The sequence below is a fragment of the Hipposideros armiger genome, unplaced genomic scaffold, assembly GCF_001890085.2.
Source record: "Hipposideros armiger isolate ML-2016 unplaced genomic scaffold, ASM189008v1 scaffold_1116, whole genome shotgun sequence".
In the NCBI taxonomy this organism is placed as follows: domain Eukaryota; kingdom Metazoa; phylum Chordata; class Mammalia; order Chiroptera; family Hipposideridae; genus Hipposideros; species Hipposideros armiger.
Window position 1 is genome coordinate 179,162 of NW_017732466.1, and position 14,408 is coordinate 193,569.

General features: G+C 46.5%; 1 protein-coding gene across 4 annotated transcripts in view; it reads right to left on the reverse strand.

Moving 5' to 3' along the window:
* The window catches only part of KEL (Kell metallo-endopeptidase (Kell blood group)), a 31,328-nt gene that overhangs the window by 13,717 nt on the left and 3,203 nt on the right, over window positions 1–14,408 (reverse strand). For 2 of the 4 annotated variants that reach the window (XM_019632295.1, XM_019632292.1), the window contains exons 2-7: window positions 4,936–5,109; window positions 3,594–4,111; window positions 3,222–3,399; window positions 2,807–2,959; window positions 1,113–1,237; window positions 703–849 (exon numbers count right to left, since the gene is read on the reverse strand). In XM_019632295.1, the coding sequence (XP_019487840.1) occupies window positions 703–849; window positions 1,113–1,237; window positions 2,807–2,959; window positions 3,222–3,399; window positions 3,594–3,617 (627 nt within the window). In that variant the 5' untranslated portion in view covers window positions 3,618–4,111; window positions 4,936–5,109. Of the gene's footprint in view, window positions 1–702; window positions 850–1,112; window positions 1,238–2,806; window positions 2,960–3,221; window positions 3,400–3,593; window positions 4,631–4,935; window positions 5,110–14,408 lie in introns of those variants that run through there. The other 2 variants (XM_019632294.1, XM_019632293.1) reach the window with 2 other exon arrangements.

The window sequence follows — 14,408 nt, forward strand, 5'->3', positions numbered from 1 at the left end:
CTTACAGACAGAGTGGTTCCCCGGCTCTTAGCCAGGATGTCAGTGGAGACTTCCTGGAAGAAAGAATAGTGAAAGCCAAAATCTGAAAAATACTATGTTTTCTGGGCTGAGTATGGGGGGTTGGGGAGTCATGTTGCAGGCAAAGGGAGACATATATGCAGAGAACTGAGGAATGTTCTTGAAGCTAAAAGTGAGCAAGCATGGCTTGGGGTTTAAAGGGGAGAAGGGATAGGGCAGGAGATAAGACTGGAGAAGTCTGTAGGGGTCAGACTGTAAAGGCTTGCAGGATATTGCTAAAGATTAAGAACTAGATCCTGATGACCTAGTGAGTCCTTGAAGGCATTTAAGCAGAGATAATAGTATATAATTAGCTCTTGATTTAGAAAGGTCCCTCTGGGGGAAAAGAAGAGTAAATAATAGGAGGGCAATACTGCAGATAGGGGACTCTTAAGAGGCTCTGTCATAATCACATAAGCAGTAAGGAAGACGAAAATGACCTCTGCCTTTCCAGGGCTGGCCTTGCTGCTCCTTTACCTAATCTCACCTAGTGTCTCTGACTCGCACATCAATAATGTGCCCTACAGATAGGTCTTTCCCCTACCTTGCACATGTATCCTATCTCCCCAACCTGCAACCTCCCTCTAAGGCTAGAATTTGAGGCAGACCTAGGTCCCACTACATTTTTGCCAGGACATCCCTCACCTGGATGACTGGCTTGTGCGGAGAGGTGGGATGAGGTCCCAGGTAAGCTCTGAAGAATGGGAAGTGACCATATTCACTCATCAGAAGTCTCAGAGTTCTGTTAAATTCTAAGGAAGTCCAATTACCGGAGATTCGCCAACCTCCAAGCTGGGAAGAAGAAGCAAGGCTCAGCATAAGAGATGTCACCCCTGACACCCCGACCCCATCCCTCAGACAGCTGCTGCTTCTTGAGTTCTTGGAGCCCTCTAAGGCTCCACATCTGTCCTTCTTTCTCCAGCTGCACCCAAGGTCCTAGTATATCCACAGGCACTGCCATTTCCATCTCCCTCTTAGAACTTGGGGATGGCAGCCTTGAGCATACATTGATCCTATGCAATACGTATCCAGAAAAGTTGTGCCCCATGTCTCACCTCCTCAATAACTTGTCTGAGGGGACCAGCCCCTGCGGCTTCAATGGCACTCGTGTCCATGCAGGAGTTATAGAATTGCAAAGCTTTCTCCTCCCCAGATCCCGGGTGCCAGGACCCTGAGGCCTCTAGAAAAGAAGCATGGGCGAGTTAAAGAAGGGGTGCCAGCATAGAGATAAGCAGAGAAGATGTGAGGCAGGGAGCTTACTGGAAAGGAAGGAAAAGCTCTTGGGGAAAAAGGAAGGGAGGGCAGAAATGGAGGGGTGAGAAAAATTGTCCCATTTGGACTGGATCCACGTGATGGAAGAATAAGAGTGGAGCACTGTGTGTGGTGAAGACAATGAAGACAATAAAGGCAAGGTGAGAAATAAAATAAGGAGGAAAAGACAGGGAAGAAAAGGAAGAGACAGGAGTAAGTGGTATATGGATAAAGGAGAAAGGGTAGAAATGGAAGGCAGGAGAGAGAGGAATGCAGGAATCAGGAAAATTCAGGAAACCAGAGAACGTTGAGGCATCAGAGAGAGGAAATCTCATAAGGAAAGATTTAGCAAGAGAAGACACAGGGCGGGCTCCCCTAGTCCAGACTTCCTTCATTCCCTGATCACAGGATACAAACAAACATGTGACAATAACCCAAACACATACCCATTTAAATCATCCACCCCCTAATACCTGACACCTCTCCCTCAGTCCCCCTGATATTTATTCATTCCATGGTGGACAGCAGAATCTATTCTAAGCCTATTGCTTCTTTTCATCTCTGCGCCTTCACTGAAGCACGGCCGCACTGAGGGAGAGCCTACTTCCACAATTTCTGCATCACAAGAAGCGGGGCAGAGGGATACATTTACTTCTCCCCACTTCCAGCCGTTACTGTCAGCATGTTCTCTAGGTTCCCTTACACTGGAAATGCATGCCTATCTTATACATTTAGTCCCAAACCCTACCATCCCCCAACTTCCTGGGACCCACTTCCAAACTCTAGATGGCCTGTTCCTTCCTCATAGACTTCCTCACAGCTCTTTTTCTCTCCACCGCCATCCACAGGAATTTTCTTTGCCCCTGGGGTTTTTAACGTGGTTCTCTTGCTCTTCCAGGGTAGCTTCTCTATCCGCTCCCTTGGGCATGGACACTTCTTTCCTCTCTCCATCATCTGCAGTCATTCATCCCCGTTATCCCGCTTCTGCCAGCTTAACTTGCACGCCATGGTCCGAGGATGGAGTGGAGAACACCCAGGAGGTAATTGTGAGAGAGGGGCGCTTACGGGAGGGAGCGGGTAACAGTGGCAAGCGGGCGTTAGAAGACAAGAAGCGTTTGAAGGCTAGAGCCTGAGTAATGGAGAGAAGAATTAAAGTGCAAGAGGTCCTGAGGAGATGCTGGTGGGGGGAGACACCAGGCATAGCATAGAGACTGAGAATTTAGGGGAGATAACAAGGAAGATGCAGCTCGGTAAAAGGGAGAATGTGGAGCGAATGGCGTGGTCGTGGGTAAACAGGAAAGGAAAGAGGATGAACTAGGTACAGAAAAGATGCAGAGAGGACCCGGAAGAGATGGACGAGGAAAGAGGTAGGCAGTGTTCCGAAAGCCCACTCGGGACATGCAGACCAGGTCCCTCAACCACACGGTTTGGGATAGTCATGATGGCTCTAGGCTCAGTCACCTGTTTGCACAGACAGTCTTTGCCCTGCTTTCCTTACCCAGCATTCTCCGAAGAGCCTGCAAAGAATTACTGGTCCCTTTGGCCTTTCCGCAGGCAAAGCTGAAGAAGTCGGTGCAGGGGTCCGCACTGGTGTCCCGAGAGGCCAGGTATCGGCGCAGGAGACGCCGACACACAGGCGTCTCACAGGGGTCTGTGGGGGAAAACTCAGAGCTGGGGAAGAAGAGACAGGGAGACAAGGGCTCCCCCAAGGGGCTAGGCCAAGGAACGCCTGGTGAGGAGGGGATGATCTGACTGGTGGGATGCAGGGAGGGAGAGCTCGGGAAGGTGGGTCGACGGGAGGGTCGGTCAGAATAAGTGATGGATTAAGTCAGTGGACACCGAGCCTCAGGGCGACGGACAAACAGGAGCCCGTGACTGAGGGAGGGCTGACTGGGTTCCAAGATCCTGCTTACAAGGTGTACAGCCCTGGAAGAGGTAGAACAGAAGCACAGAAGAACCAAGGAACAGGCCTAAAAGCAGGACAGTGGTTAGCAGCCTCCTGGCCATGGCCCGCCATCTGTTCTGTTCGGTGGGCTGCCCCTCTTCTGGGGGTCTCTGTGTAGCAGGGAACCAGGAGGTGAGAGACACAAGCTGGAGGGGATTGGGGAGAAGGCAGGAAAGAGAAGAAGGAAGTTAGTGCTAGGGCCCCCTTGTACAGAGACCATTCTCTCGACACCCAGCCCTGATTGGACCCCTGTGCAGACAAGGGGTGCTGCCTGTCCTGGGAAGGACCAAGCAGGGGGGGGGGGGGGGTCCTGCCCAGGGCAGGCCAAGGACGTACTCACCTCCTGGCTCCAGAGAGTCCCCATTCCCCCGGCCCAGCGCGGTCTGTCCCCCCGTGACTCTCCTCACGACTGTCTCCGCCCTCCTGAACCGAGCGAGCAGGACGGAGGAGAGAGAAGCTGGTTCAGGAAGGGGTGCAGGAAAGAGTCATATCAGGTCATTTTGACACCTCCGCCTGCCCACCCTCTCCACACACACCTATTTTCATCCCAAGGCGGGGTTCCCAGAGACCTTCAGAACGAACCTGGCCCCTGGATGTACCACGACTTCCCCGCTCTCCCGTCACCTCCCTGTCATTCTCATTTCTACTCTCCAAGCCTCTCACAGCCTCGTCTCTAGTGGGGGTGGCAGGGCATTCTCACACAGCAGCCACCCCTCACTCGCCACCCCAGACATCTGACTCCAAAAAAGAAATGGTTTTCTCCAAGGGACTTGCCGTCTGTGGGTCTGTCCGTCTGTCGGTCTGTCCCTCTCTCTGGCTCCCGCAATCCTTCCAGGTTCTGGTCCAGAGGCACCTATTCTGAGAACAAGGATTCAGGAAACGGACTTCCTCCAACCCCAGCCCGTTCCTTCCTCCTGGAAAAGGGGAACTTCTGCCACTTGAACTTCCTGTCCCCATGCACACGCTATTGGCCTCTGGGTGGAGCCTGTTTATCAGTCAGAGGACACCCAGGCCTCTCCTCCTTTATCTCAACTTCTCAGAGGAGGCAAAGGGGGACGTCTTTGCTCCCCAAGCAATCTTGCCCTTGGGTGGCTCCATGTCTTTGCTGACGGAATTACTTGACTTTTGAGGTATTCTGTCTTCTCTCCTTTCTCCTATGATTGAAATCTCTTGGATTCTTGGGTTCTTGGGTCAAATGCCACCTTCACCGGGATTTCTCACAGTTCCGTGCCCATTTGCCCTGCTCCAAAGCATGCTTGATAGCTTCTCGAGGTGCAGGTAGAACAGTGCAGGAAAAAGACCACCAAACTAAGAGACCCTAGCCTGCTCATTATTCGCTCTGTGGTAATAAACAAGCCACTTGCACCCTCGGGCAGGCGAGCAAGTTCTGTCATCATGACAACGTGGACAGTATTTGCCTCTGCCTACCTCACAGGGTCTCCTGCCTTCTCCAGAGGACGGGGGGCGGGGCGTCCCTGAGCCTCTCCTTCCTGTGCTCCGCATTCTCTTACACAGGGGCCTGCACTGTCACCTCCCTATTGCTTGCAGACTCTTTAGTGGCAGGGATGCTGTCCCTTTTTCCGTCGCACCCACCTAAGATGCCTCATAAATATAAGGAGGAATGAAGTGTGTGCCAAGCCAGAAAATTCCTTTCCCTTTCCCAAATCATACTGAGCCCTCACCTGGGGTCTCGGTGAGCACGTCTCTGAGAGGAGGCATTTCACCTCTGTGTCTTGTTTCCCATTCCAGGCAAAATGGGATTTATTAGGATGATGTGCCTGGGCAACATTTCCTGAGCCACATCAGTACCGGGTTATGGTGCTTGTGTTGGGACAGGAGGAAGAATGGCTTGATGGCTGGAAAAGTAGAATAAAGGTACTATATCACCGGGGGCCATATTACAGACGATGAAGAAAAGTCATGAAGAAAAGTCCAGACTTCACATGTTAGAGAAGGAAGGATTGACGGCTTTTGAGGAAGGTTTTGACATGATGAAAATAATATCTACAAAAGGCTGCTGTGGTACTGGGGATCTGGATTGATTAGATAACAGACAAGAGACCCAGTAGCTAGTGGGTTCAGGAATGAAGTGAGGACTTGGCCCAGGGTGAGAGCAGAGAGGAAGGAAACACTTGGAAAGAAAATTTTTTGTGTAAGAAAATCAAGTCAAGGAAACTGACGGAATTAGAAGGTCGGTATAACAGAGTCACACGTGAGCTTTAGGCTTTATTTCTGGGTGACCAGGAGAACAGTGATGCCAGTGATAGGAAAAGTGGAATTTTGGTTAAGGGTTGGAACAAGGATCATCTTGAGAGCAAAATGATTCAAGATTTTAGAGGTTTTGGGGCTCTTCCAGAAAGTCCAATACTCTACCCATGAACTTCCAGCTTCCTTCACACCTCATCCCTTCCCCACTCCTCTCCTACCAATCAGATCCTCTGGGCTGATGTGTCTCTAGGAAAATAATAACAGGGACAATTCTGATTAGATAGGAGCAAGGTGAGGCACTGTGCTGTGTGCCGTGTGACATTAGCCCTTTGCAGCCACTGTGCCCTCAGCTGAGGTTCTCTCCCTACTGGAAAAGCTGAGCCAGCCATGGAGCTACGGCAGCATGGCTGCCAGGCCACCCCTCCCTTCCCTGCTGCCTCCCGAAGGCAAAGGAACCTCTGTTCCGGGAGCTGCCTCAGAAACCTAACTCACCTTATCTCCCACGTCCTACTCTGCAGTGAGTCATCACCACCACAGCCATGCCCAGTCATACCATCACCTCCAGTGCAACAGCCATCATTCAGCAAAGAGAGCTCCAGTTAACAACCAAACGTGTGCAGCAGGCACACATTTATTTTTGTAGACACGTGTCTCCTCGTTGTTTTAATTGTTCTTTCCAGGTTATTCTAATTCCAGGATTTTTGTTTGAAACCACAATATCAAAATAATCATAATAACAATAGTGCCTTCTTTTTACAATAAGCCAGGGACTATGATAAATGTTTTGCTTATATACAAAGGATGCCAAAAAAAATGCATACACATTTTAAGAAAGGAAAACTATTAAAATTGTAATACTCAGTATATACCGATAACAAAAGATGAATAGAAGTCACGTCTGACTTCTGCGATTACAAGAGGTGCTCAAAGTGGTTCCCATCAGCATCCAGACACTTCTGATTATGGCAAACTACTGCTTGAGCAACGCTGACTAAAGTGTCCACTTGTATACAGTTTTTTGGCACTCCCAAGGATATACTTGTATCTCCATTCAATCTTTGCAGTAATTCTAAGAGCTAGTATTTCCCCCATTTTACAGATGAGAAAACACAGAAGTACAATAGACTTGCCCAAAGTCAAAGTCAACAATGATCAGAGCTGGGAATCAAACCAAAGCCTTAACCATTGAGCCTTTCAGTCATTAAGATTCTGGTTTTGGAAGTCTCTTCCTCCTCAGAATCTTCCTTTATCTAAACTCTGTAAAGTAGCCTTCACTGCTTGGCCATGTTATGTGACTGCCCTGGTCGCTGTTATTCTCCAAACTCAAGCATATCCCATTTCACCGTCGTTGTCTATCCATAATCAGTTACCAACTACAGCGGTTAAGGTAGCACAATCAAGGATGGGACATTTATCTACGTGTTGTGGCACTCTCAGGTACATATATCACTGTAAATTCACTTCTAAGATCACTTGATTTCAGTGGTAACAGCTAAGACGCTACCTCCTAAGGCTCAATAAGCCCCATGCTGATTGAACCAGAGGTAAGTCTTGGTGTCCCAGGCAACACTGGGGAGTCTGACAAGCGGAGGGAGAAACAGATCAGTAGGGCAAGTTTGGGGACATTCTCATTGCTTATTCAAAGGAGGCCATATTAAGAGTTGGAAATCACCTTTGGGAAAGAAAAATTTATGGTTTTTGTTTTTTATTTTGTTTTTGTTTTTAAGATTTTTATTGGGGAATTGGGGGATGGGAACAGCGCTGGGGAATTGGGGGAAAGGGAACAAACAAGTTGCTGTCCTTTTGTTCTTCAGTCTAGTTGTGGAGGACGTTGCTTCACTGGCCCAAGTTGGCACCATCATTGCACTCTTCCCAGGCGAGGCAGATCAGTCACCGGCTTCTGGACGGCCGCTCACGGCAGCTGCTGGCTACACACGGTAGCCCATGGCAACCCACTGCCACAGGGGCTGCAGCCTACACCGTCGCCGGCGACTCATGGCAGCCCAGCTCCAGGTTGAGCTGTTGTTCAGCATCTTAGCTGTAGAGGGCAGTGTCACTGGCCCTCATATGTGGGATCCGAACCGGGGCCCTCTGGCATCCCAAGCCCGTTCTTAACCATCGCGCCACTCAGCCGGCCCAGAATTTATGTTTTTTGAAAAAATAAATTAAGTAACAAATAAAAGGACTGCTTTCAATATTTTTATTACCATGTATACTTTTTCTTTTATAGATATAAATTAGAAAAAAGAATACATAATCTCTGTTTAATTAAATTAGTAAGCCCATCAAAAAATATTAAACACATATGGGGGAGGAGGGTTGTTTCTGTGTGAAGGGTGAAAAGGATAACTATTGCATTGTTGTGTACACCTGAAACTAAAAATAAAAAAATTAATTTTTAAAAATATATTAAACACATAATAGTTGGCTTGGTACTTGCATATGGCAAAAACTTGAAGGGAATACCCCAAAGACTGAAGTTTGAATGTGTACATGTTGACACATCTCAAAAGGAGGATCATTATCCTTTGTGTTTCTTTATATTTTTTCCATGCTATCACTCCTTCCTTCCCAATCTAACAGGTGTCCAGGGCAACACTCTGGATAGGGGAAATTTCTATCAAAGCAGGTGCCAATTCAATGTATATATCCTCAAAAACAATTTGCATAAGATCCTGCTAAGCCCACTGTCTTAGTCAACACTGCCATAATAATGCTTTGTAACAAATTGCTCAAAACCCAGTGATTCTCACTTATTCTCGTGTCCAAAGATCTGTGTGTTGACTGCTGTCCAGCTGATGGAGGCTGCATTCATTTGTGCTTCGGGTTGCATTTGGATGGGTTTGAATCTGGGGCATAGATTTATGCAGGTCTGCAGTGTTTGCGATTGTTCAGGGACCCAGGCTGAAATGAAGGCGCAGAGGCTAAGCAAAACACATTTCCCATAAAGGATCACCTGAATGCAAGATCCAAGCCAAACCAAGAAAGTAATTTTAAGACTCAGTTTCGTTTTCATCATGTTTAGTGATGTTCCATTGGCCAAAATAAGTCACAGGGCCAAGCCCAACATCAATGGACCAGGAGAAGTGTTTTGCTCATAGTGGGAGGGGAAGGGTTGTGAATAGTTGCTAAATAATAAACCCAAGCCTATCACACCCATTCTAAATAAAATGTCACACACTCTCTAGCTAGGGTGAGGGGTTTGGCCCACCCGTGTGCCAGCAGAAATGTTGGAACCCTATGTGAGACCAGCAGAAATCTACATAAAAAAAGAAATGGCAGGAACCCAACTGGGTCAGCTTTCTCTGTGAGGAACACCCTTAAATATTTCTATCACATACATGATGGCCCTTGTTTTATGCGCCCTCAAGCACTGCAGGCATCTCAGGCCACATGGTAATGTGGCACTCCCTCATCTATGAACTTCAAACCAGCATTTCCACTTGGGTAAATGGTCATAATGCCACCCTACTTTTGCAGAAAAAAAATGTCCAAATCTCTATAATCAGTTTAACATTGACCTTGACCACTTAATTTCTTTCTGGTTATGCTTCTGCCTCTTGGCTCTGTCCCCTGTTTTAGGCCTAGCACTTATCCTTTAGAGTTGGTGCCTCGTCTTGATTTAGCCTTATATACATTCTAAGGATTTTGGCTTAAATTCACACCTTGGATCTTCAACTCCTGGCAGACGCAGGTAAGGCCTTACAATCCAGCTCCAAATCCACAAGCCTTTATTCTCAACCTCCAACACTAGCTGGCTAATACCCCAGGTTGACCATAAAAGTGGGGATTACAGGAGGTGGATATCCTTTGGACATAAATAGAAAAACTCAAAAATCAATGCTAAGTTCAGATTCTAGGTCATCAGAGCAAGATGTGTTGAGTTCAAGAACTAGATGTGAAATGAAGCTATCCGGGTTGGCAAGAAAACTAGGTTCAAAGAAGACACTTAATATTAGAGCATGGAGAAATTTTCATAGATATCAGCTGTGTCTGGTCACATTGGAGTCCAAAGATTTATACCTTTGCCTGGTCCGATGCCCTGATTTTTCAGTTAGTGCGTCTGCTACCAATAGCATTTATTAGCTACTGATTGATTGTGTTGTCACACAACAGGGCAAGCTTACTCTGAATTAAAATCAAGCATCACAGTCATATGTCCAACCTGGGAAGCTATTCCCTTTACCTCTTCTCTTCCTTCCCCACTATCAAATTCTTTAATTCCCTTACTCCTATTTAAACACACACACACACACACACACACACACCCTCATCTAGAAAATATTGCTTCCTGGATTGTAATTTATTTTCAAATGTTTACCTTTTCCTGGGACTAAGACTGTTCTGGTCTTTGTCCCCTTTCACCTCCCCAGCAGCAGGGCAATCAGAGGTATTCACATCTCAATGGGTCACATCTTCCCTGTGCTCGAACCTCCTCCAGCCCTCTGTGTCAGTCTTGGCTCTACCATTCTTCACCTGATGGCCTCTGTAAATACGCTCGGTGTACTTGACAGATAGAAACTGTGTGGTCTACTGGAGAGCAGGAATTTTAGATCCAGACAGCCTAGAGTTGATTGGAATCTGGGTTTCAACCAGTTACTAGTCATGTGATCCTGGGAAAGACTCTTAATCAATCTGTACCCTCAATTTCCTCTTCCGTAAAACAAAGTACCTTCTTTGATAGATGAGAGTAAGGACTCAATAAGGTAATCATGTTTTGCGTATTACCTTGCGTATTGTAGGCCAACAACAAATGATAGCTATCATCACTTGCATGAGTTTGTTTATGTTGTTCCAGGGTTTCCAAGAGCAATACAATAGTATCAAACCATCTAGGCAGTGCAGGGTAAGAGACTGTGAACCTGGTTTTTCCACTTTAGGTTTGTTTCACATCTCAATGGGGTACAAGAAAAGGCCAAGAATTTGCTAAGAGGTTGAAGATGCTGGAGAGCGGGGACTTCTTTAGAGGGAATTTGGGGATACTGTGGTTTTCCTTTCCCTCATTGTGAATGGTGTTTACCACTCACTTTGAGCCAATTGAGGAGATTCAAGAACTTGACTTATCAGGAAGTAAGTAGCACATGACCCTTATGTCTGAAAGTTACAAGGACAAGAGGCTCTGGCTGGGTGCCTGCCCTGACAGGGCACCCACGGGACACAAGGGAAACCTCTACAGATGTCCCCTTCTGCATGCTGTCTATGCCCTGTGGATCCCACGGAGGGAGCTGGCCAGGAGCTGACTTGAAATGTACATGCGTTAGGGCTTCCTGCCAGAAAAGAGGCTGCCCAGAAGGAAGAGGCACACACCCTTGGAAGAAAAAATTAAGACAAAATGAAGAACGGTAAGCCAGGGGAAGCACAATCGAGTTTGGAAGACTCAGTCAGATGGTCCCAGCAAGACTAACTGTGAAGAGCCCACCAAAGTGTCACATAGACAGGAACAGGTTTGGATATCAGTCTCATCTAGAGGACTCCAATACCAGATTAAATTAAACCTTTCCTGTCCCTTACTTCTCCCTTCCCAAGCATCAACCTGGAAGCAACCAAAGCTGCAGCTGCAAGTTAGAAAGGAGACAGATAAAGAACAAGAAAAGATTCTGACCATGACCTGAGTTTCCAGCTGCAGCTTTCAAGACTGAGACAAGTGCCAACTGAGGAAGGAGTCAACGACCCAGAGTTTTGGTGGTAGACTGCCCTTTCTTACCTGGGAATGACGGGAGGACCTATTATCTAAAGTATCTGGGAATGCTCCTGGACTTGCCCAAGATCTCGCTGAGAGGTGGTGAACAAGCTGATAGAGCAGGTTTTGCAGGAATCATTGCAAGAAAGAATAAAGACAATTCTGTTTGCACCTTGCTGAGTCTAGCTCCATTATTAAACCAGTCCTATTAGCTTCATGACCAAGAAACAAGGAACTTCCCTTGTTTCATCAAGTGGAAAATGAGAGAATAATATTTATGCATTATTTCAATTAAATCGAGCTTATTAATAAAAATGTGATAAAACATTGAGCACTGGATGATCCTATTTAATGTTTGGCAGGAATTATGTGTTATATGAAGGATAGATGAACCATAGTTTGCCCTCTTGGAACAATAGGATGGCAAAGAATGGGACAAGTTGTGTGGTCTTCCTCTGTGACGCTTTAAAAAAAAAACACAAGAAATATGATTGACTTGTTTGGAAGTGTACTGGTTATTTAGTGCTCCATAATAAACAACCTCCAAATGTGTGCTTTAAGAAATAATTTCTTGGTTCGCCATGCTATGGCTTGGCAAATTAAGTACAGCTGGAATGTCAACTGTGCTCATTTATGTATTTGGTTTCAAGTGGCAGGCCAGCCCAGGGCTGCCTAGCCCAGGATGGCCTCACATGTTTGGTGGTTGGTTGGCAGGAACTGTTGGCCAAGGTGTCTCAGAGCTCCTCCCCGGGGCCCCTCCAGAGGCTAGCGCAGGCTTGTTCCCATGGCAACTGCATTCCAAGAGAGCAAGAGTGGAAGCTGCAAGGCTCTGGAGACCTAGGCTTGAGATACGGGCATCACTCCTGCCACATGCTATTGGTCAGTGCAAGTCTCAAGGCCAGCTCAGATTCAAGGACTGGAAGCACTAACTCCACCACTTGAAGAGAGGAACTGCAAAGAATGTGCAGCCAGGTTTAGTATGTCAAAGGAGAAGGACAACCTTCCCTGTGAGGCAACATGTCACAAAGAGATCACGGAACTAGGAATGAGAAAACGTGGTTTTCAATCCTACATTTTAAATAAACTAGCTGTGGGCTGGCCTGGTGGCACATTGGTTAAGAGTTGGCTTGGGAGCGCGAGCTCTGAGCAGCAGGGCTGCCTGTTCGGTTCCCACATGAGCCAGGGATGCTGTGCCCTCTACACAGCTAAGATGGTGAACAACAGCTTGACCTGGAGCTGGGCTGCTGTGAGTCACCAGCGACGGCATAGGCTGCAGTGGGGCTGCAGTGGGCTGCTGTTAGCTACCGTGAGTGGCCAGGAGCCAGTGTGAGTGGCTGGCAGCCAGTGTGAGCTGCTGTGAGCCACCATGAGCAGCCGTCCAATGGCCAGTGACCAATCTGCCTCAGTCAGGAAGAGCGCAATGATCATAATACCAACATTGGCCAGTGAACTAGACTGAAGAACAAAAGGACAGCAACTTGTCTATTTCCCCTTCCCAATTCCCCAATAAAATCTCTTTTTAAAATAAATAAATAAATAAAATAAACCAGCTGTGTGATTTTTACCTAATTTTCCATATCTTTACAATTTAGTAATCAAAGCCTATGATTCTAGGTTTCAGATTTAGTCTCTATTTTTTTTGTTGTTGTTGTTCTCTGGGGACCTCAGAAGTTTCTATACATTTAAGACCAAAGAATCAGCACCAAGTTATGGGAACCTCTTCTCTCTCCCCTTTAATGATAACCACAGACCAGAGAAGAAACACCCTAAGCTTGCCCATCCCTACTCCTGAAAGTCCTAGCCAAAGGGATGGAAGCAGCAATGTCCTATAGTAGCTATTTGAAATCTCTTAGGAGATAGTTGGCATTTTCCCATCGCCTCTCCATTTTCTGTTTGTTTGGTTTTTGGTCCTTGCCTCTATTCTGCTGCCTGGAGGGCATATGCTTCAAGGATGAGGTTCGCACTTGAGGGACGGCAAACTGGCGAGCTGGAAGACATCCAGTGTCTATGTGGCTGTGGACTTTATGGAGAGGAGTGACCGTACCAGCTCTGAACTGCATCCCCACGGTCATTATTTCTGTGATGCAAGTACTGTTTGCGTTAGGCTATTGTAGTTTATCTCTATCTCTCGGCGCTGACTCTGGTCTCACTAATGAACAGATATCACTATCCAAGGAAAATGCGGTTAATGCCAACCTACCCAGGGCTGTTCGATGCAGTGGACCGTGTTGTGAGCTGCACAGCTCGAAGGACTGCCAAGTACATGGAGTAGGATAGGAATGATTATCTGTAAGTTGTGCCACATGGCGACCCTACACCTAACAACCTGCATGATGTAGATCCCATACTGCTATGTTGTTCCTATAATGCTAGCTGGTTCACCCAGAGACCTGGATGTCCTTGTTCAAACTGTCCAACTTGGCCTTATTTTTATGAGAGTTCTTAACAGTGAGAGTCCTCCCCGCAAGTTTTTTTGTGGATATTGGCAAACCGGTTTTAAAGTTTATATGGGGAGGCAAAAGACCCAGAATAGCCAATACAATATTGAAGGAGAACGACATTAGAGGACTGACACTACTCAACTTACTATAAAGCTATTTTAATCACTACAGTGCAGTATTGGTTCAAGAGTAGATGAAGAGATCAATGGAACAGAACAGAGAGGCCAGAAACAGCCTCCCATCAATATGGTCAACTGATCTTTGACAAAAAAACAAAGGCAAAAAATGGAGCAAAGTTAGTCCCTTCAATAAATGGTGCTAAACAACTGGTGAGCCACACACAAAAGAATCTAGACACAGACCTTTACATCCCTTACTAAACTTAACCCAAAATGGATTGCAGATGTAAATATAAAACTCAAAACCATGAAACTCCTACAATGTAACATAGGAGAAAACCTAGATCACCTCAGGTATGGTGATGATTTTTTAGATAAACACCAAAGACACGATCCATGAAAGAAATAATTGATAATCTGGACTTCATCAAAATTAAAACCTCTACTCTGTGAAATGCAATGTCAAAAGAATGAGGAGAAAAACCAGAGACTGGGAAAAAATATTTCCAAAGACACATCTGATAAAAGACTGTTATCCAAAAAATACAAATAAAAAAACCTCTTAAAACTCAACAAGAACACAAACAAAATTATTTTAAAAATGGCCCAGGGCTGGCCGAGTGGTGCGATGGTTAAGAACTGGCTTGGGACGCCAGAGGGCCCCGGTTCGGATCCCACATATGAGGGCCAGTGACACTGCCCTCCAC